This window comes from Ammospiza caudacuta, chromosome 5 (assembly GCF_027887145.1).
Source record: "Ammospiza caudacuta isolate bAmmCau1 chromosome 5, bAmmCau1.pri, whole genome shotgun sequence".
In the NCBI taxonomy this organism is placed as follows: Eukaryota; Metazoa; Chordata; class Aves; order Passeriformes; family Passerellidae; genus Ammospiza; species Ammospiza caudacuta.
This window is the reverse complement of record NC_080597.1, coordinates 65,445,672-65,465,584: the sequence shown is the minus strand read 5'-3', so window position 1 is coordinate 65,465,584 and position 19,913 is coordinate 65,445,672. Positions and strand designations below refer to the sequence as shown.

General features: G+C 41.8%; 2 protein-coding genes across 3 annotated transcripts in view; both read right to left on the bottom strand.

Annotated features, from left to right (window-relative positions):
- SLC26A5 (solute carrier family 26 member 5) overlaps positions 1–6,715 on the bottom strand; it is a 34,381-nt gene extending 27,666 nt beyond the window's left edge. Inside the window, exons 1-2 of one of the 2 annotated variants that reach the window (XM_058806099.1) lie at positions 6,513–6,715; positions 5,781–5,866 (exon numbers count right to left, since the gene is read on the bottom strand). The gene's annotated coding sequence lies outside the window, so the exon portion shown is untranslated. Of the gene's footprint in view, positions 1–5,780; positions 5,867–6,351 lie in introns of both variants that reach the window. The other variant, XM_058806100.1, reaches the window with a different exon arrangement.
- Positions 6,716–12,710: 5,995 nt separating this feature from the next.
- The window catches only part of RELN (reelin), a 240,566-nt gene continuing 233,363 nt past the window's right edge, over positions 12,711–19,913 (bottom strand). The window contains exon 64 of the mRNA XM_058805958.1: positions 12,711–13,836. Coding sequence (XP_058661941.1) covers positions 13,740–13,836 — 97 coding nt within the window. The 3' untranslated portion in view covers positions 12,711–13,739. The remainder of the gene's footprint in view (positions 13,837–19,913) is intronic.

Here is a 19,913-nt window from a genome sequence, read left to right as displayed (position 1 = left end):
ATGCTCCTTGCCAAAAAATACTTAAGGCCCCAAAGTTTACTGTATGGACTAATGAACTCATTAGTGTCTTAGGCATATCTCTTATCAACCAGCAATCTTATGTTTGTTTTCATCAACAGAATGTTTTAGGACCTGTTATAATGATTGAGCTGTTTAATCCATTCCACATAAGACAAACAGCTGGAGCACTTTGAGCAGCAGAACATTGGTCTCCTTCCCTCTGAGACTTAGATAAGAGATGGCTTCTGTTTCCAGTGTAAACACATTGATGACCATGAGAACCCACGGCAATATGATCATTCTTATTTCTGCTTTTTGCAGCTTCAGTGACCTTGGATCCTAGTCTGCCATCCTCTTTGTCAAAAGCAGTTGCTAGTGACAGTGGAATCAGTAAGTTAATCAGAACAGTAGCATGGCTGATGACCCCTTTATTATGCTTTGTTAAGCCAACTGATAAGGACATTCACCACTTCAGAGACAGGTAATCATTAGCCAGCTTCATCTCCAGAGAAAATCCACTGCCAAAAACTTTGGTGGAGCAGTTTTCTTCACAAAGCTCCAGCTGGTCAGAGGAGATAACATAAATCAAGATAATGAATACACACCAAGCTAAGCCAGAATAATTTCTTTACTTCTTGTGATCACAGTGGACCTCCAGCAACTGGTTCATTTTTTTCAGGCATAGTGGAACATGCAGACAGTAAACAAGTGTCTGTGCAGAAAGAAATGACTTCATTCTGTGCTACACTTCCTTCTGTAGAAAAGCCACCAAAAGAATTCACCCCTATCTGCTTCATCAACTCTTTACACAGATCACTACCCTCTCAAGTGCTGCATCAAGTTAAAAATAAACAATGAAAAATAGAAGGCTGTTATTTATAACAAAATCATTTCAGTCATCATGTTTACAGTGCAAACCTCTCAAGTCAGAGAAACTGAAGGATAGTAAAACAGTGTGGTCAGAGGAAGAAATGACTGGGGTGCAGAGAGGGAGGAAGAGAGGGTTTAGAATGGGATTAAAATTTATATTCCAGTTGCACTGCTGCAAACATGGCATAAAGTAACTACCATTACTTGAGTAACATGAGGTTTTGAAAAGTCTCCAAGGATCCTCTACAATGCACTCTTTCTAACACGTTCTGAAAGGATCTGCTCCTCTGTAAAACAGGCTGCAGCCACTGCCATGCTTGAAGAAATTCCTAAAGAACTGATGCTTCTGAAAGGCAACACAGAACTTCAGCACAGGGCAGCCACTCCTTGCGAAAGCAGCATGACTAACTATTTCTCAAAGCTGCCACTCTCCTCCTGATAGTTCTGAGAACTTCCCTATCCATGTTAGAATCTGCAAACAGTTCATTCTTGGAAGCTACTTCATAACACACATTTTCTGTGGTTTTTTTCTGCACTAGGTCTGAAACCGAATCCCACATGAGCAGTAAGCAGAACATGACATATGATAGATCCTGTCCCCATTTATGCAACTGTTGCTTGGTTAAGATTTTATCTAAACAATACATTCTCCTGTCTCTTATGTACTTGAGTGTTGCTTCATGACCTGAAGGTGAATGCCAGACAGTGGGAAATAACCTTCCTCAATGTTTTGATGCCAAGATTACACCTAAAGGCCATGAGTGCACAGCAAACACAGGCCAATACTGCTTTTGCTTGAAATATTTTAAAATGCACTGTAAGCAAAGAACATGTAGAGAAGTTTCTCAAAGTATTAGTACATATGTATACATATATTTCTTCTGTGGCTAAAGAAATTTTAATGTGAGACAGCCCCATGTCTGCTCTTAACTGCACAAACAAAAAGATCAGCCCTCATGGAGCTGAACTTTTCTCCAAATGACCCTCTAAGTGTATTTGGCAGAACAACCCTGCATGAATGGATCCCTGCAACAGCTACACTAGAACAGGGTGTCTTGATGAAGGAACTGGAAGAGCAGGAAGGGTATCTGGGCTGAGGATCATCAAATGAAATGAAGAAAGGTTCACTGAGTAATTTTCTGATGATTTCTTCTTGCAAGAACCTTTCCTTCCTTCTCAGGAACACATACGCAAAAGAAACAAATGTCACCAGAAAACGGGGGAAAAAAACCCACACTCACTACAACTGCAGTTAGTTAGACTCAGGTCACCTGTTCAGCTATATGGACTTCAATGAAGCACCAAAAAGAGATCATATATATTGATTTGCATGAAACTGGCAAAGAAATAAAACTGGAATCATATAATACAGAACTGAAAACAAGCAAACAAGTACAGTGCAAAATTTCAAAAAGAAAAATGCAATGAGCCAAAGACAGTAGGTAATGAAACAGTAAACCTGAAAGAAATTGGAAGGACTTAGAAAACAATGTTATGTGAAAACCCTGAAGCTGGGGCAGGATCCTGGTAAAGCAGGATATGCAGGGTTAGATGCTGAAGTGGTAAATGAATTCAGGTATAGATTTCTCTGGGAAAGGACTTGAACCATGTTATGCTATAAAGTTAAGGTAGCAGCAGCAAAACTTCTGTATTTAGAGAAGACATTACAGTTGCCTGTATCTGTGATAGATATGTAGTTTTGTTCCTTATGTGACCCTTCAGATTTGCCTGAGGTTAGCAGAGCTCTGTGAGAACAGGAACAGGCAGTTCCCTGTGAGCACCTCTGAGCAGCAATCCAAGTTTTGTCCTGCATGGGCTATAGCTTTTTAAATTCCATTCCATGGATCCAAATTTTGTAATCCTTAATCAGTTCAATCCTTAACTGAGCTTAATTGATCTGTCCCTACTAGACTGAACTCCAACAAGGATGTTTCAAACAACAGACTCAGCGATCTTTGATTTGGATTGGAAAATCCTGTCTATGCCTTAGAATCACAGAATGGTGGAAGGAGCCTTCAAGACCATCCAGTTCCAAACCCCTGCTCTGGGTAGGGACATCTTCCACTAGACCAGGTTGCTCAAAGCCCCACCCAGCATGGGAAGAGAGGCTTTCTGAGGAGTTCTCAAATCTCAGCCCTGCTTCAGAATCTAATTTCCATAAAATAAATTAAAAGGAGCAATTTGATCTTTGCTCTAGCCCAGCCTATGTGTCAGAATCTCAGATGTTCAATTAACAGATTAAAATCTATTAATTAGCTAACACACACCCTCCCCAATAACCACAACAATATAAGAACACAAACAGAACTGGACATACAAAATGGTAAGCAGCAGTCAAAGCAGAGCAGTAAAACTTGATCCCCTGCCTGGGCAAACCAGTAAGTTTTCAAAGAAGGCTGGAGAAAAAAAGATTCTACCCAGGCAGTAAAAATGCAGATTGAAAAGAACCTCCCAGGAAGGCATCACACTATTCTTTGTCACATGGAAGGTTTTCCCGCCTTGCTACTGCACAAAATAAAATAAATAGTTAAAGCAACATTTTGAGAAGAGTGGTCCAAGTTCCTGACAGGCCAGTGATTCATATATGTACTCTTAAAATTATAAATAAAAATCTAAATCCTATCAATGCAACTGATTTGCAAAACTCATTCAAGTGCCTGCACAAATGTACAGCCATATCTTCAAAGCCATGGAAATGTTTGACATTGTCTGTTTGTGTATAGATTTCCCATTACCTGGGCACACAGCAAATAGCAACAAGACCTGCACTTTGCTGCTGCTTATACTTCTAAAGAGCAAAAAGCTTTAGATAGATAACTGGTTATAAAATAACAGCAATGGCAGGTCTTGTAGCCATGTGAAGAATTATTATCAGAAAGACTATCAAGAAATACTGGCTAGCAAGACAACAGTCTGCTGATTAACACTTCTAGGGAAAGAAACATCTGAATAATGATGGTGTTTAATTCATTAAAAATAACTGGGAAATCAACAGGCTAATTAGAGCTTGAGAGTTTTACATTCAGCATGGGTGTCTTGTGCTAAAAGTTACAGGCTATGAAACAATCAGATAGGAAAAAATCAGAAAAGAAAGCTTTAGAAAACCAGATCTTACAGAAAAATACATCAGCAATAAAACAGAAGAAAAAATAGCAGTGACCAGTTCATTGGGCAGAGACCAAGAGAGGCAGAGGAGCTCAAAGGACTGTGCTCTTCTAGGCAGCTCAGTGGATGCACAGAAGTCTTGGTTACATTTACAGCTGCAATTCAAATTAGTAGTAGTTCAAGTATAGTATAGATCTGTCTATACTATAACAGTATAGTATAGATCTGTCTATACTATAACAGTCAAAGCAGATAAACATACATTCAGCTCTTCTTTCTTAAGTTATTAGCAAAAGAGCAACGGTGTGACAGCCATGTGCTAAATCTGTGCCTGTTTTCCATTATTTTAGCATCAACTAATATAATAATAACATCTTTCCATGTGGTTTTGGAATCTTTAAGTTCTAAAAACATTGAATTTTTGGGGACAGACTATTATAACCATGAAAAACTGTGTGCTGAAGATATGATTTGAACCACAGTAATGGACTAGAAATTCCAAACAAAAGGCAAGATGCAATGACTGTTCAGTGCTCCAAGTTGTAAGATCTGATGGCTGAATCCAACAGAGCATTTTAGTAAGTATTCAGTACTAAGTTAGAAGTCAGTCACTTTATGCCAGAGGCTACAAACATCACAATTTCCTAGGCCTTTCACCTAGATTGCTCAATTATCTGTACTTTTTAAAATTATATCAGCCTTTAAGAAAACTGTTACCCTGCACACAGAGTTTGTACAGTATGAGCAATAAAAGCATATCAGCTCTGGACATGATACTGAGAGGAAATAAAGTTTAATTTAGAACATGGATGCAGCAGCAGGCTTGTTTCTTACTGAACTTAGAGCTTTCCTTCACTGAAATCTGATTCTGAATATAACTCAATATTGCCCCAACTACCCCCATAAATATACCTTTAAATGCATTGAAGCTTTTAGAATGAGACTAATGAGTTAAATACCCTCAAGTCTATCCAAGGGAGTAAATGCTATTGCAAATTAAAATGCTTCATCAGCTACCAACAGCAGCTCTGCACGTGTGAAACTCCATTCTCCTCCTATATTTTTCCCACACTACATGTCAGAGATGTTTCACAATACAGTGCAAGACTATTAACAAAACACTTCAGTCTGGAAATACTGCTGAATGCAGAACTGAAACTTCTGTCCTGTCTTAGGAAGGCTTAGGACTGTCAGAAACCAAGTGTTTCAAAGTGTGATAACTGTCCCTTGAGGAAGGCAAGAGGTGATCCCCACAGATCAGTGGGGATTCAGTGCAAGCCACCTGCACGTGTTTGTTTCTGAAACTGCAAATTACCTTAGTTTTTCTATTTCTACAGCAGCAGTAAAGTAGCATCCTACTCATGAAACTTCTGTAATATAAACCAAGACACCTGTTAACCCAAAATACCTGTTACTGCACTTTTAGTAAGAGACATTTTAAAAGTCTGCTTGCAGATTTTAGTCTTAGTTTGGGAAACCTTCAGCCAAAATATTCCGTGCCCAGACCCTTGTTGTCAGTCATTGACATAAAGCCAATGCTGTACAACTGTATTACTGTGACAGATATGAAGAATTATGAATGCATATTCTGCTGATTCATCAGCAGAAATAATGGCAGCAATCTAATGCTTTTTCTTTTCCTTACTACTGGACTATCCCTAAATGCCTGCTGCAACAGCCACTTGGGTCCTCTGAAATTTCGAAGCATCCCAAAACCAGCTTTCAACCATATTTCAATTTCCAGACAACCAGAAATTTTGCAATAGCAGCATGGGCACGAGCACAGCAAATTTAAGCCTACTTACTTTTCTGGCTGGCTTCTCCTAGTTGCTTTTACTGATCCCTTGTAAGGAGTTCAAAACGTTCCCACAGCTCGTGAAGCTGAAAAATACTGACATAGGAAAGGCAAATTCCTCTTTTTTTGCCTGAAAAGTGCAAGGGCATGAAGGGGTTGGGGGGGTGAATAGTTTAATGGAGGTTTTGGAAAGGTTTTGAAGGTCTTTGGGTTAAAGCTAGTACTGAAGCGCAGAGCAGGTAGTTTTTGTTGTTACTTCTTGGGAGAGCCGCTCCGACCTAACGCAGCTTATAGTCGGAGGGCTGCAGCCGCAACACGAGGAAATGACTGATCTCTCACCCTCCCTCGGGCTTCCCCGTGGTGCTGAGAGTGTTTTAATCAGCACCAAGCACCGCGGGTGCCGCCGCTGCCCCGGCACGGCGCTGCCCCGGAGCGCGGCTGCCCCCGGAGCCCGGCGCTGCCCCCGGAGCCCGGCGCTGCCCCCGGAGCCCGGCTGCCGCTCGCGGTGCTCCGGCCGCTCCGCCGGGACCGGCGGGGCGCGAAGGGAGAGGGGACGTCACGGAGCGAGACCCCCAAGGTACCTCCGGCGCGGGGTGACCGAGCGGGAGCCATAGGCGTGGGGACAGCCCGACCCCAACCGACGCTCTTCGCGGCGAGGCTCGCTCCCCTCACGGGAGATCCGCTCAAGGGGAGAGATCCGCTCAAGGGGAGAGATCCCCTCCGCCACTGACCCCGGGCTCACCCTCGCCCGGCCGGCCGCGCTCCGCTCAGCGCCCTCCGCCTTCCTCCAGCGCCGCCGCCGCCGCTCGCTCCAAGGTGAGGAACCCGGGGGCGCGGGCAGCCGCCGGCCCCTGCCGGCTCCCGCCCCTCCCACCCCGCGGCCGCGGCCGCGCCTGGGACTCGTAGTTCCCCCGCAGCCCCGGCCGGGCGCGTCCCCGCCGCGGCCTACGAGTCCCAGGGTGCCGCGGGGCCGTGCGCGCTCCCAGCGGCGCGGCCTGCCCAGGCTCTGCCCCGGCCGGGCCCCCTCGCTCGGAGGGGATAACGGAGACCTGGAGCCCTGGGGCGAGCAGGGCTGGAAGAGTCCTTCAACATCACCGAGTCCAGCTATAAACCCAGCCCTGTCCCCGTAACCCCGAAAGCGCATCACCCAGCGCCGGATCCTGAGGGCTCTTGAAGCCCTCCAGGGATGGTGACTCCACCTCCGTGGGCCATCTATTCCCGTGTCTGACCAGCCGAACTGCTCAAATTTTTTCCAAATATATATTTGGGTGTGGTTTTTCATTTCTTCAGGGGCGCAAAGAATACATACGTTTGAATTTCATTGTGAGTATGCAGGAATTAGGAGTAAAATGCCTTCATAGATCTCATCTCCGACTCCTTGGTTTATCATGTTTTCTATCATGCTAGCTCGCTCTCACCCACGACAAAAATGTTTTCCCACTTCCTAGATTTGGGTTTGTATACAGAGTTTGTAGAAGTGGGTTTTTTTTTCCAGCTTTGAAACTCTTATGGACTAAGAGCATGAAAAAATCAGTGAAACTGATGTCTACAGGACAGTATTATTTGAAAATCTTAAAATGATACCTTGACGTGGTAGCCCTTGTAAGAATGTAAGAGTAACTTAAATAAAATTTAAATGAATTCATGGTGAAATACAGCACTTTAAATTTCAGCATTGTCAAACTGAGAAATTTCAAGGTCAAAACATTTCTAAAGTTCCTTTTAAATATGAGGTTTGTTTACTCAAAACAGGCTGTAACAGAAAGGCATTTAGTTGGAAAATTGCAGTAATAGATAATGCCACATACATCAGACTTAATTTGGACTGATGTTGGATGCCATTTTTATACAGAACTGGGTAAGTGGAGATACTTTGGGTAAGGCATGTTTGTTGATTCAGGCATTTATCCAAAAAGCTAATTATTTCCTGAATTTGGAAATCTCTAGCCTGTGTTAGAATGCAGGTGTAATTCACTTGTGAGGGTGTGGCCTGGTAGTGAATTCTGACGTGCTTTGTTGCCAGTAAAACACACATTGTAGTAACATACCACAGGAAGACCTGCACAAGGAGAAAGGAGAAGAAAAAGCCTCAAACAAACACAGATTAACAGATTTCCTGCTAGAAAAGTCCCCCCAGGTATAAAGCATCTTGAATGTTCCAGTAATCCTGAGGATTATGTTACACTAATTGTGTCAATGGTTACATGTAAATACAAGCTGGTTTTAATTTCTTGTGTGCATTTTAGTATGTTGCACTCAAAAGTCAATAATTATTTTTATTGCTTCTTTCCAGCATTGTGTAAAATGGTAAAAGATGCTGTGGTTCTTCAGCTCTGGGACAAGGACAGGGATTAATGAAGTGCTAAACTCAGTAGCAGCAAGATGAAAAGAGGATTTTTGGCCAAGGCAAGAAAAGGGAGGGAAAGTTAATACAGAATAAACAATATAGACAATTGAGGAGAGTAAAAACACTCATGTGGAGGGTAATTGTGGAATATTAGTTAAGGGTGCATGCACAGCACTGGAGCTGTGTGATGACAGAGGGCTCAGTGTGAGCTTTGGGGGCTCAGCTGGCTCCCAGGGGATGGAGCAGCAGGAACCACAGCTCTCCAGCAGCATAAGGAAAGCTGTGGCGTGCTGTCAGAGGCCAGATCCAGCGCTCACACTGCCTGGAGTGGGGCTCCAGCTGTTGGGCTGGTTATTTCTCAACTTCCTCCAGCAGCCACTGGTGGTGGCTATGGGAAGGGGACGTGGCTGAGGGGCTGAGGGCAGAGTTCTGACACTTCCCACTGGGTCACTGGCATGCACTTCCCATAGGGAACATTCCAAATGGGTCAGAGGGGCTCCATCAACTGGCTCACTCCCCACCACACCCTGACTACCCTCATGTGTCTCCTGAGAATGAGACAAGTTTCTAAGGCAGAAAAATCCCTGTGTATATTTGGAGTCTTACACAGGTGCTAGGACAGGTCAAACCAGAATTAGTAAGGCTGAGGTGGACATTTCCATATGAAGTGAAACACATTTGATGAACAGGAATTTTCCCACTGGTTTCAGTGCCAGTAGGCTTGGTTCTCAAACTGCTGCTGTTAATTAGTTGCTACCCACATCCTATACAGACACATGACTCATGTCAAGCTTTGTTGTTATCCATAATACCACAATTGTTCTAGCAGAGGCCCAAACATTGGGACATTTTCCGGTCTTTGCGCTGAAGTTCCTTGAAAATGGCTGAACTCACATAATTTAAAATTTCCCCTGAGAAGGATGTGATTTTAAACCAGCTGAGCTGGGTGTCCAGTTGTGAGTATAAACCTGTTTATACATGCTTTGCATGTGCTGTTTCTAGCCCACCTGGAGCTGTAGGGTATCAGCAGAGGGCTGTGTGTATGCACATGATCTGTGTGCAGGGAAAGAGGGACCTGGGGCTATCAGCCAACTTCATGGTATCAGCAAAATCATCCTAATGCCGAAGTGGCCCTCAAACCTGTGACTTCCCAGTACGTCCCCAAGTTCTGCCTTTGGCCTGCATGCCATCAGGGAAACAGCTGAGCCTTCTGACATTGCTTCTTTGCCACTAACTTGCACTTCTGAATTGCTTCTTCTAACTTGCACAAACCTCCCCTGAGTAGCAGAGCTCAAAAGCACAACCACATTCTCTTCTTTTTTTAAAGAAGCTTAAGAAATTTGCTTGTCTATAAACCTAGCATTATCATCATCCTCCAGTATGATATCCTTCCATTCCTGGAACGGCGTGTTTGCTTGGCCTCGCCTTGCTGCGTGCCAGCTAAACTCTCCCCATCAGGCTCTGTTGTAATTAGCCACACAGGAACTAAGTCTTTAGGCTTACTGCCAGCTCAGGCCCTTTAGCTGAACCAGGAATAACATGGGGAAGAAAAGGCAACAGTCAGAAAACATCAGCAACAGAGAGCACTGGACAATCAATCCACGTCACCTGTACAATGCTTGAATGCTCATACCTCATGCTCGTTTTTTCCAGCAAAGGAACCACCACCTCTGTGTGGTGAATGCTTTATCTGCTCCTTCACAGAAGCACTGCAAGTGGTTGCATGGCCTCAGCAGCTCTGGGTTGCTAGCAGCCCTAATCAGCTCTTTAGGGCCATGCTGAACATGGGCAAGCTCTTTTGCTGGCCTTGTTCCATTCTGAGGCTCCCTTGCCAGCTCAGGGTGGAGGTAGCTCCCCTCTGCAGCTGGCTTGTTCCTGTTCCTCCTGTGTTGAGTCACTAGTTAAACCTCACAGAGCTGATCTGAGTGGGTTTTATCTGGGGCCTCACACTGCCTTCCTGCTTTGATAATAACCAATCCCTTTGACTAGTAGTAGATAAATGATGAGGTGATGCTGTGGCAGCATTTCCACCCAGTAACATTTGCCCTAAAGGGTTAGCAAGTAAATAAAACATAGAACCATGTTTATGGATGTTGTCATATCTCTTTCCAAATGTTTTCCTTTTTAGACTAAACAACTCTCTCTACTTGGAAGCTCATGGGTTCAAGGGTCTTGTTTCTGCTGCAGTACTTTGCAATCTCTCTAACTTGTTTATATCTGCATTTAAGTGAAGAGCTCAACAGCTGCCAACTGCTGTCTTCTTTACCAGCACTGGCAGACGTAGTTATATTTATTGTTTTGTCATAAACACTTCTCCTGATGCAATGCAAAATGGCATTTTTAAAAACTGCTTTATGCTGTTGATTCTGCTTCTATAGTTTTGTTGGCTAGTCTGGTATTTATCCATTTTTTGTGCTGGTACCTTGTTCTTTGACAGTGTCTTGTCCTTGGGGGTATTTGTTGTGTTATTTAATTACTACCCTTTTCTGTATATTGTCAAGATCATGCAAAGCTGGATTTGGTTCTTCAAAAATATTGGTGCTCTGCACATTTCCTCCCATTAAGAAAATGTTATCATCTTTGGATGAGGAAAGCTTGAGGGAAAAATATTTAGGCAAAATTATGAGAGCTTCAGGTTTTGTTTATTTCAGGAAATCCAGTGGGTCAGTTGCATTTTTCTGTACTTTTGTTTCATTTCTCCTAAGTTCTCCTTATTCTACTGGAGCATGGCTTAGTCAGCTGATAGGAGAAATAAGGAAGACTATAAGGCATGCTAAAAGTATTCTAAAAATCAGTTTTCATAATTATGTCTGCAAAAGTTTTACACCAGTGTATGAACTTAAAAGTACATTTTATAGCATATTTATTGCCATTGATTATCCTTTGTGCCACCCTTGCTATTTTAACAACTGCTTAATGTCAGATGATTCATTGCTTTCTGCCATATGGGAGGAAAAATATAAAAACCCACATTACTGTACCATTTGTGTATGCTATGTGGGGTGTTGTAGGACTGGAGAATGTCTAAGGAAGAACTTCCTGGAGTCTGGAAAGGGCAGATGATAATACCACTTGGGAATCTTCCAGTGAAGAAGAGAAAAGCCATTGCAGAGTTTGTGGAGAGTTTGGGTAAAACGCTTTGTGGTATCCCTCTGTGGTTGTGATTGCATATATTATTCAGAGGAAATAAATACAACTGTGAAAAGCAGCCTTCTCTGGCTATGCTGATCTCTTGCCTAAAAAGTCAGGCAAAGTGCCTCATTGTATCTAAATCTTTAAAATAAATTGATTTCCTGGAAGCACATTAGCTGCACATGCATTTTAGATTGAACTACCACCCTTCTATTGACCTATTAAAGCAATTAAAGTTATCTTAAAAATAGGAATGTTTAGATCTTGTGGTTTTGTTTGTTCAATGGGCAAAAATCTTATAACAATATTTTAAAATCACTTGCCTAAACATTCAATTGTTATATTCTTATTACCCTCATGTTTTTTCTTCCTGCTACTTCTCTGAATAGAACCATTATCTTTTTTCAGGAATTGAAAGTACACAAAGCACTCCAGTACAGTGAGTTTGCAGGAGGCTGGACTGTTGCAGCAAGTTTCCAGATCATCCAAAGGTCTGTCATAATTTTGATCAAGACAAGGAGTTGACTAGTTGGTCACTGAACAACTTTTTTTTCCTTTTTTTTTCTGCACTGCTCAAGTACCGGCGGTCAAAAACCTCCTACAAATTAAACACATGGTTCAGCTGAACATGGATCATCATTCTGCTTCAGACAGGTATAATGCCAGAAGCAGATGTGCAAGATGTAAGAGCACAGCAGGTGTATATGATACTTCTCTCTGCTGGGGACAAGCTCTGGTAACTGGGATTGTTTAGCCCGAAGAAAAGGAAGCCCAGGCAGGACTTTATTGCTCTCTACAACTACCTGAAAGAAGGCTGTGGTGAGGTGGGCAGCAGTCTCTTCTCTCAAGTAGCAAGGTACAGGACAAGAGGAAATGGCTTCAGGTTGTACCAGGTGAGGTTTAGATCAGATATAATGAAAAAGTTCTTCACTGAAAGGGTTGTCAGGCATGGCACAGGCTGCCCAGAGAAGTGGCTGAGTCCCCATCCCTGGAGGTATTAGAAGGATGTGTAGATGTGCTTAGAGACATGGTTTAGTGGTGGGCTTGGCAGTGCTGGGTTAACAGTTGGATTGATGTTAAAGGTTTTTTCCAACCTTAATGGTTCATATGATTCTAAGAATTGCCAGTTTGGTCTGTTTGGAGCAAGGTTCCTCATGTGCCACGCTCTGGCTCTCAGAGCTTGGGAACAGTGGTTTGCATTTTTTGGTTTGCAGATAAAGGTCCTGTTTCACTCATTGCACCACGACCTGTTCCAAGGACTGTATTATATCCATAGGTGGGATGGGGAGATCTCTTAGTTTGTGTTACTTGCAAAATGCTGTTCAGTGTGATGTGCTAATATTAAAAATAACATTAATGCTTGCTTTAGAATCTAGGTATTTAGTGGAAGAATTTGGTTTATGATTTCATGTAAAGCCCACATGGCTTGAAAAGTCTAACATCAGAATTCTTTGTTGACATTATCTTTATTGAAGCATGGATCTTTAGCTTGGTTCACCATAAAGTGAAGCATTTGATTTATGAGAATAGACAGTTCAGGGCTATAGGGGCATTATAACGTTGCTGGTGTAGATACAACTTTATCAGAAGATACAAACATGACCCGCAATAGAAACAAACACCAAAGAGAACACAATGAAACATTCACTGCTTACAAATCACTTCATTACTACAGACACCAAATGGCAGTTACTGTAAGTAAATCAGTTTCAGAGAACTGACTACATTTAGACAGGGAATTGGAAATTTCTGTTTGGGGCTTAATCCACAAATCCTTAGTAGAAAAAGTTTAATGTCAAGCATTCTTTTTTTTTATCCACAAAACAATGCTAACCACAGACATATCAAAGAATAAGACCGAAGGATATCAACGCCTTTACAACTACTTTTGCAATTATCTTCTGGATTAGGTACTTAGATGATTTTTTAAATACATTTTGTAAGAAGGTAAATAGCCAAAAAATCAGCAGCAAAAATATTACAACAACAAAACAAGTAAATACAGTGCCAATGTGTCATGTTGTAGAAGAGAATACAAAGAGGACAAACAATGATAACTTAATCATATAAAATGACACAGAGCTGAAATACAGTGCACTTAAATAACTATGTGACAAAGAATGTTAAATTCTGTACTTAGTATGTAGGTTTTTATAAACATAAAATCTGAAAAGTCTTTGTGCTTAAACTTTTTTTCCTGTTAAACAGAATTAGTTGCTTACTTCCAATACTGCCACTGTAACGGATATTACAACAGATCACAATTTTCACAGACACATCAACATTAAAACATTTACCTATGAGAAAATAAGTCACTTCTCATTAGTTCACAGTGCGAAAAAGTGGTGTATACTCTGTCTTGAAAAAGGCTTTCAGTTATTCATCAAGCCAGTTGCAGAAAGGTCCTGATACCAGATGCAGTGCTGGATTTAAAGAATGGAAAGCAACACATCGCATGTTGGGAGGAAAAAAAATAAATTTCTCGTTTCTTCATGGATATCGTCTAAGTGACCTTCGTCTTCTGTTGTAGAAATGCCTGAGCCCATGTTGCCGTGAAAAATTCATCATGTAATTTTGTTTGCGAGTGCTGTCAAAGGGTGAAAGAAGAGAAGAGTGTCAGTTTCTTTCACATGTAGTGTAAATTTTTTTGTAGCAGTGAGCTAGTGGGACTGATTCTTTGTCCTTGCAGGACTTTTCAAGTCTGTGCAAACTGGTGTGAAGCACACCCTTTGTTTAACTGCAAAGGTACAAGGCAATTGAGAATCTGTCCCACTTGGCTTTCATTTACAGTAAATTATCTTAGGGAAAGGTTAAGAGCTTTCAGCTAATGAAAACTGGTGCTGCCTAGGGCCAGATTCACTAAAACTTCACTTCATAACATTTCTCTGTGGGGGTTTTATACTCCAGTTATCCTTCTGTCTTTGATAATTAACTGCTTGAGAATAGAGGAAAAGCTTTATCTTCTTCTTCTTCTTCTTTTACCTTATAGAAAGTGAAGTACAATACTTTCATTCAGATTAATGTTTCCTTCCCCTATGCAACCTCTTCCAAAAGGAAGATCTGGGCAATAAGCATAATCTTATGATGCTTATGCCTTGTCTGGCAGGAAACCAAGCAAGAGAGCCCAACTGCAGCTGAATTTAAGAAGGCACACTTGTTTGGAAGACCTACCTGGAGTACAAGGCCCATCCCACCTAATGTAGGCTTCTACTTCTCCCACTGAGGGAAGAAGGAACCATGACAGGGCAGATCTTTGAAGACCTGCAATCAACAAACCTCCCATTTGTGGCTTCAAGGAATGTTTTCACAAGTGAGTTTTGTCTGTGAGTAAGTGAATACTCATAATGCAGTAAGTCATACTTTCCTCTCTAGTGCATAAACTTATTTTTAGTGAATATGGCCCTTAGGAAAAAGGAGTAGTTGTATGCTTTGCAAAATACCTGGTATTCCACAACCACAATCAACCCATGCTGTAGTATGCTAATTTAACCTAGAAAAATGTGTCTAACAAAATTATGCCCTTTTCATGAACTAATCTTGTACCCAATTGACTAAATTGATTAATGGCTGTCATGTCAAAATCTAGATTATAAACCTCTAAGTAAATCCAAGTAATTTCCTGACTAGTTTTCCAAGCTGTGCAATTTTAAATTTTTTTTTTTACACTGGAATGTACATATAAGAATGAAATAAAGACCAGCTCCTGGTGACAATGAAAGAAAACAGATGTACACTTGGCTCAGCTTTTGGCACTGTCACAGTAAGGTAGAGCTCTAGATCATCTAGCAATTGAGAGAGGGCTTAATGATAAATTATTCAAGTAAAAAGGAAAGGTCTGTGCTGATTTGTAAGTTTTGTGTGAGGGATTGATAGTGGTGAGTTTATGTAACTTTAATGCCACTTGGTAGCTTGAGTGCAAAGCAGGACTGAACATCAGTTTTCATTCTGGTCCTTAAGTCCTCAGGGTGGAAGATCACCCTGGCTCCAGTGCCAGCTGTCTCACTGATAAAGGCAGGAGGGAAATTATGACCCCAAACCCACTCCTGAGAGTGGCTGCCATTGGTCATGAAGCTTGAAGTTCTTAATTTTCCCTTGCCTTTAATTCCTGTTGCCTGGAAAGTGGGTGGTTCCTCAGACCCAGAGCCTTCACGGGGACATTCCACCTCTCAGGAGAGCATGCTGAACATGAGGTGGGGACAGAGCCCCTATCTGCTGGGAGAAGGCTGCTCTGCAGCCAAAGCATACACCAGATGGGCCTGGAGGAAAGCACAGCCCAACTCTGAGCAGCTTTGCTCTTTGCTCTGGGTACATGGGACCAAACAGAACCTGCCAAAGTGTTTGGCTGAAAAAATTGCATTTCAGGACCTGGTTAAATTTAGGAGTGAGCTTGGTTTTACTAGCCTCAGCTTGGACAAGACTTGGACAGATGGGGTACATGCTGTGCTCCAGTCCTTGGCCCAGGAGCCTTTTCTGTCCTGTCTTTGGTCTGCCTATGTCCAGCAAAAGTTCAGCAGAGATGTTCAGGACTGGTTTTGGACACTGCTATGTGCACCTGGCCTCTATTTCACTTCAAATGACCAACCATTTTGTATCTGGCCTTACAGGGATGATGAAGATGTTTAAAACAATGAACAAAGAAAAAGAAGGAAAAGAAAGAATTGAAAAAAAGGAACAAAGAAATGCTTACCTAGTAATGTAGAAGGGATATACTTATTTTTTTTATTAATATAATTGTGTTCCATTGGAAGATGATCAAGGTGTTAAAAAGAGGCATGTATTCATGTCTCACACTGAGCACCATAGCAGTGCAATGTGTGAAAAATAAGAGAAGTCTAAATTCTCAGGAACTCAATGTGTATTTTTTAACTGGCATTAATGTAGTTCAAACTTGTCCTCACTGACATGAGACAGACTTTCCATCTACTGGTTGGATGCCACAGAAGAACCTTGAGGCCTGCTGTAGAAATACTGTGATTTTCACTCTTTCCATGGGTAAATATGTATACCCTATGCATTACAGTATTGTATCATATTGCACCACAAAATCAGAGTAGGTGTGGTTTTCACAATCAGCGGCAACTGGAAGACACTTTGTCAGTGTGTAATGGACTGGTCAGCACCTGCTGAGCTTTCTGTCCTTTCTGTGCATTCACTGAACCATCAGCCAGTCAGAGAAGTTCAGATTCAAAGTAATTATCTGTATATTACCAATCGAGCACAAAGCAAAAAAAAAAAAATTAGCAGGCGTGACTGCTGTATAATATGTTTTTGACAGTTTTGACTGCACTACTAAAAATAAAAAGAAGATAATACTGCTTGAATTTATGTAGGAAACCCTAAAAAATGTTCCAAAGAAGTACCTGGAGTTGTGTTAGTTGAAAGCAATATGCAGCCAATGCAGAAAAGCAAAAACAAAACTATCTAGGTTATGTTCAAAAAAATACCTACAATAAAGCAATTTATGAGAAGGAGTCTCTCTGGACTAAAGTCTCTTAGTGTTTAGTAGAGCATTATGTTTATTGCATGTTTCCTAAAGCACAATTTGAACTACAAGGCTGCAATTTAAAGTTTATGAAAATGGAACAAAGCCAAACTGAGTGAAAAATATGCAGTACATAACCCCAGTAAATACTCATGTCTTTCCTTATTTGCGTGTTTTTAATTGATGGGGCACAAAACAGGAACAAAATAGAAACAAAAATATTTGAGTAACAAAATTAAACATGAAAAAAGCCTTAGAACACAGCAAAAGTATGTCCCTTAAGACTAGGTTTGGAGTAAATTTTGATGCTGAATTACAAATGCTTTGTTAGGCAGGTACTGTAATGGAAAAAGTCACGTGCTCTGACTGAGGGCTCATATCAATGGCAAATATTCTTTGGTTTGGCGGTCAACACTTGAAGCCTGAGCTCAGTAGCTATCCTGGTTAGTGGTATCCATTAACTGCAGCAGCACAAAGCAGCTGGGTTACATGGCATGAAAGCACTGCCTGGGGACACTGGTTCTGTGTCCAAGGGGCAGGTGTGGCCATGGCAGATTGACTGGCATACACTGCCTGACTGTGGCTGCATCTCTGTGGTCATTTATTACAGAAAAAAGTGGGAATTGCCCCTTGGCTGCCCATGCAGTGCTCTGGGGGCCCTCCGTTGGTAGATCTCACTGTACCCTCTCTGAAGCAGATGAAGTCCCATTGCAGCCTTGGTGAAATTCCCACTGCACATCATTCCCACTGGCACAATCTACTGAGCAATTTCTGCTAAGTTTAACTTCCCCAATGCTCCCTGAGGAAGCAGTGCAGGATCAGGGCCCTCAAGAGCTATGTGGCACATCTCAGAGTATAAATTATTTTCCACCAACCCCTCATTGACAAAACTTTGTGAAAGAGCTGTAGCAGTAACAGAAACATACATTTAATACTGATTCAGGGAAAGTACTTACCTTATTCTAGTGTAAAACCAATGACAGCAAACAATGAAATACAACACAAGTTAGAAAATGCCTTTCAATGCATGCAGCACTGTGATTAGTCATAAAACCCTGATGAGGTTTAGAGGCAATATAGGACTTTTCGTCTCTTTTGAAAATAAAAATTGAACAAATTATTTCCTCAGCTTTCAAATCAATGTTTAGATTTTTATTTTCTATAAAATTCAGCATGCACTTTTTAGAAACATAATAGAAATGTAATAGAAGCACAAACTGCATAATTTTAAATTTGGCATAAATGTTGTGAATATTCAGATAGTCACCTAATGTTTGAACTACTCATGTTCTTTATCATAAATTGGTTAATACTTAATTTAAATGCATTTTTCAAATCTTTGCTTTTTACTAAAAAAAGGAAGCTGATGAAAATGCTTTTCCACATGAGCACTTCTTGTTAAATCTAGAATATGCAATTTGTATTTAATTATTCTAAAATATGGATAAACATTCTTTGCACCAAATGCAACATAACTTCTCACTAAATCATTTGTGCCAAAAATGTGAGAATATCTCAACAATGAAGAGCATGAAGTGATGGCTATGAAGGGATTCATTCTGTTATCTATCAGTTAACCATAAAATAGTAGGAGGGGATAACATTTCTTGCATTCCTTGCACAACTTATATTCCTTTGGATCACATTACAAGTTTTGGGGTAAAGAAAACAATATCAGACCCTTAGTGTTCATCTTATAACTATCCTTTATTTCTCAGTACCTATGACATTTAATTAAGTTAATGAGATGTCCCTAAGGGCCTGCCCTACACACAAAGAAATGGCAGTTGTGTGATGCACATGCAAGGAGGTGTGAGGTGTGTGTGCAGGGGGCAGGCTGAGAGCTGTGCTTCCAGAGAAAAACAATGTGCAAATGAAATGCAGGATTGGACATGGGCTCTTCTTAGGGCAGAAGTACAGGGGCACAGAAAAACACTCTTTCTTAAGCCTGGGATAAAATACTTTTTTATCCTAAGAAGAGCCACATGGAACACATGAGAGTTGGGCCCAAAGCTTTCTTTACAAATGGAGAGAAAAAACGCTGCACTAATGAGGAATAATCAGGACTGGATTATAAAAGGGACTGGACATCTTAACAACTTGCCTCCTCTCCCCACCACAGGACAGACACTGACTGTTGTTAAGTTGGAAAGTTCAATTTAATGTATAACATTGTCAACACAGGTATTTGGTTTCACCTGTTTAAAAGAGGTGCTCAATTTAAGCACCATTTGCAGCTGCATCACAATCTTAAAAATATTGCTTTTTATTGAGTGATTCAAAGAGTTCATAAGTGGAATGATTTTAAGTAAGATACAAAAGCATCCATCTTTGGCCTTTTTTATCATTGCCAGGTATTTTGCGTCCATGTATAATCTGCAGGTTGATCTGCAGCAATTTTTTTGGGGCAAAAAGGAATCAAAGAAATGGCATCCTGAAGGCATGTTTGCTGGTGAGAGGATGGTGGTCCTTGAGTCAGAAACTGGTTGAACTGAACAGTGTCATGATCCTGGCTGTGCTTCAGCTGTAGCAGTATCTGCACTATGACTTGGCAGCTAGGCCTGGGACAGAACTGACTGCAAGCCTTTGGATTGCTGAGAAGAGTTGGGCCATGGAAGCAGATATTCACAGATATGCCCCTGGGGCGAGCACTCTAGGGTGGAGCAGGGACATCCCCTGTTTTGGATGGGAAAGAAAATCAAGAAAATCCTTATTTTCTTTGCCTTCCTACAGATCAGCTCTGCCTGCTGGAGGTGCTTTCCCTGCAGCTCTTAGCCTGCTCAAGGAGAGCATGGCTCACTTGCCTGGGGGCTCAGGAAAGGCTGGCACAGCACCTGGGTGTGCACCTGGAACCTGCTCAATCACTTGCCCGGGGGCTCAGGAAAGGCTGGCACAGCAGCTGGGTGTGCACCTGGAACCTGCTCAAGGAGAGCATGGCTCACTTGCCCGGGGGCTGAAGAAAAGTTGGCACAGCACGTGGGTGTGCACCTGGGGGTGCAGGCAGCCAGGCCAACACACAGGCTGGGAAAATCAGACCTCTATCACCCCACAGGGTAAGGAAGAAAATACAAGAAGAGATGTGTGGAAAGGCAGGAATTTATTTATGTCCCAAACCTAGTGTGGGCTGGCTCCTTGCTCCAACACCTCACAGGCTGAGGCTTGCCTATTGCATCAATGTGGGT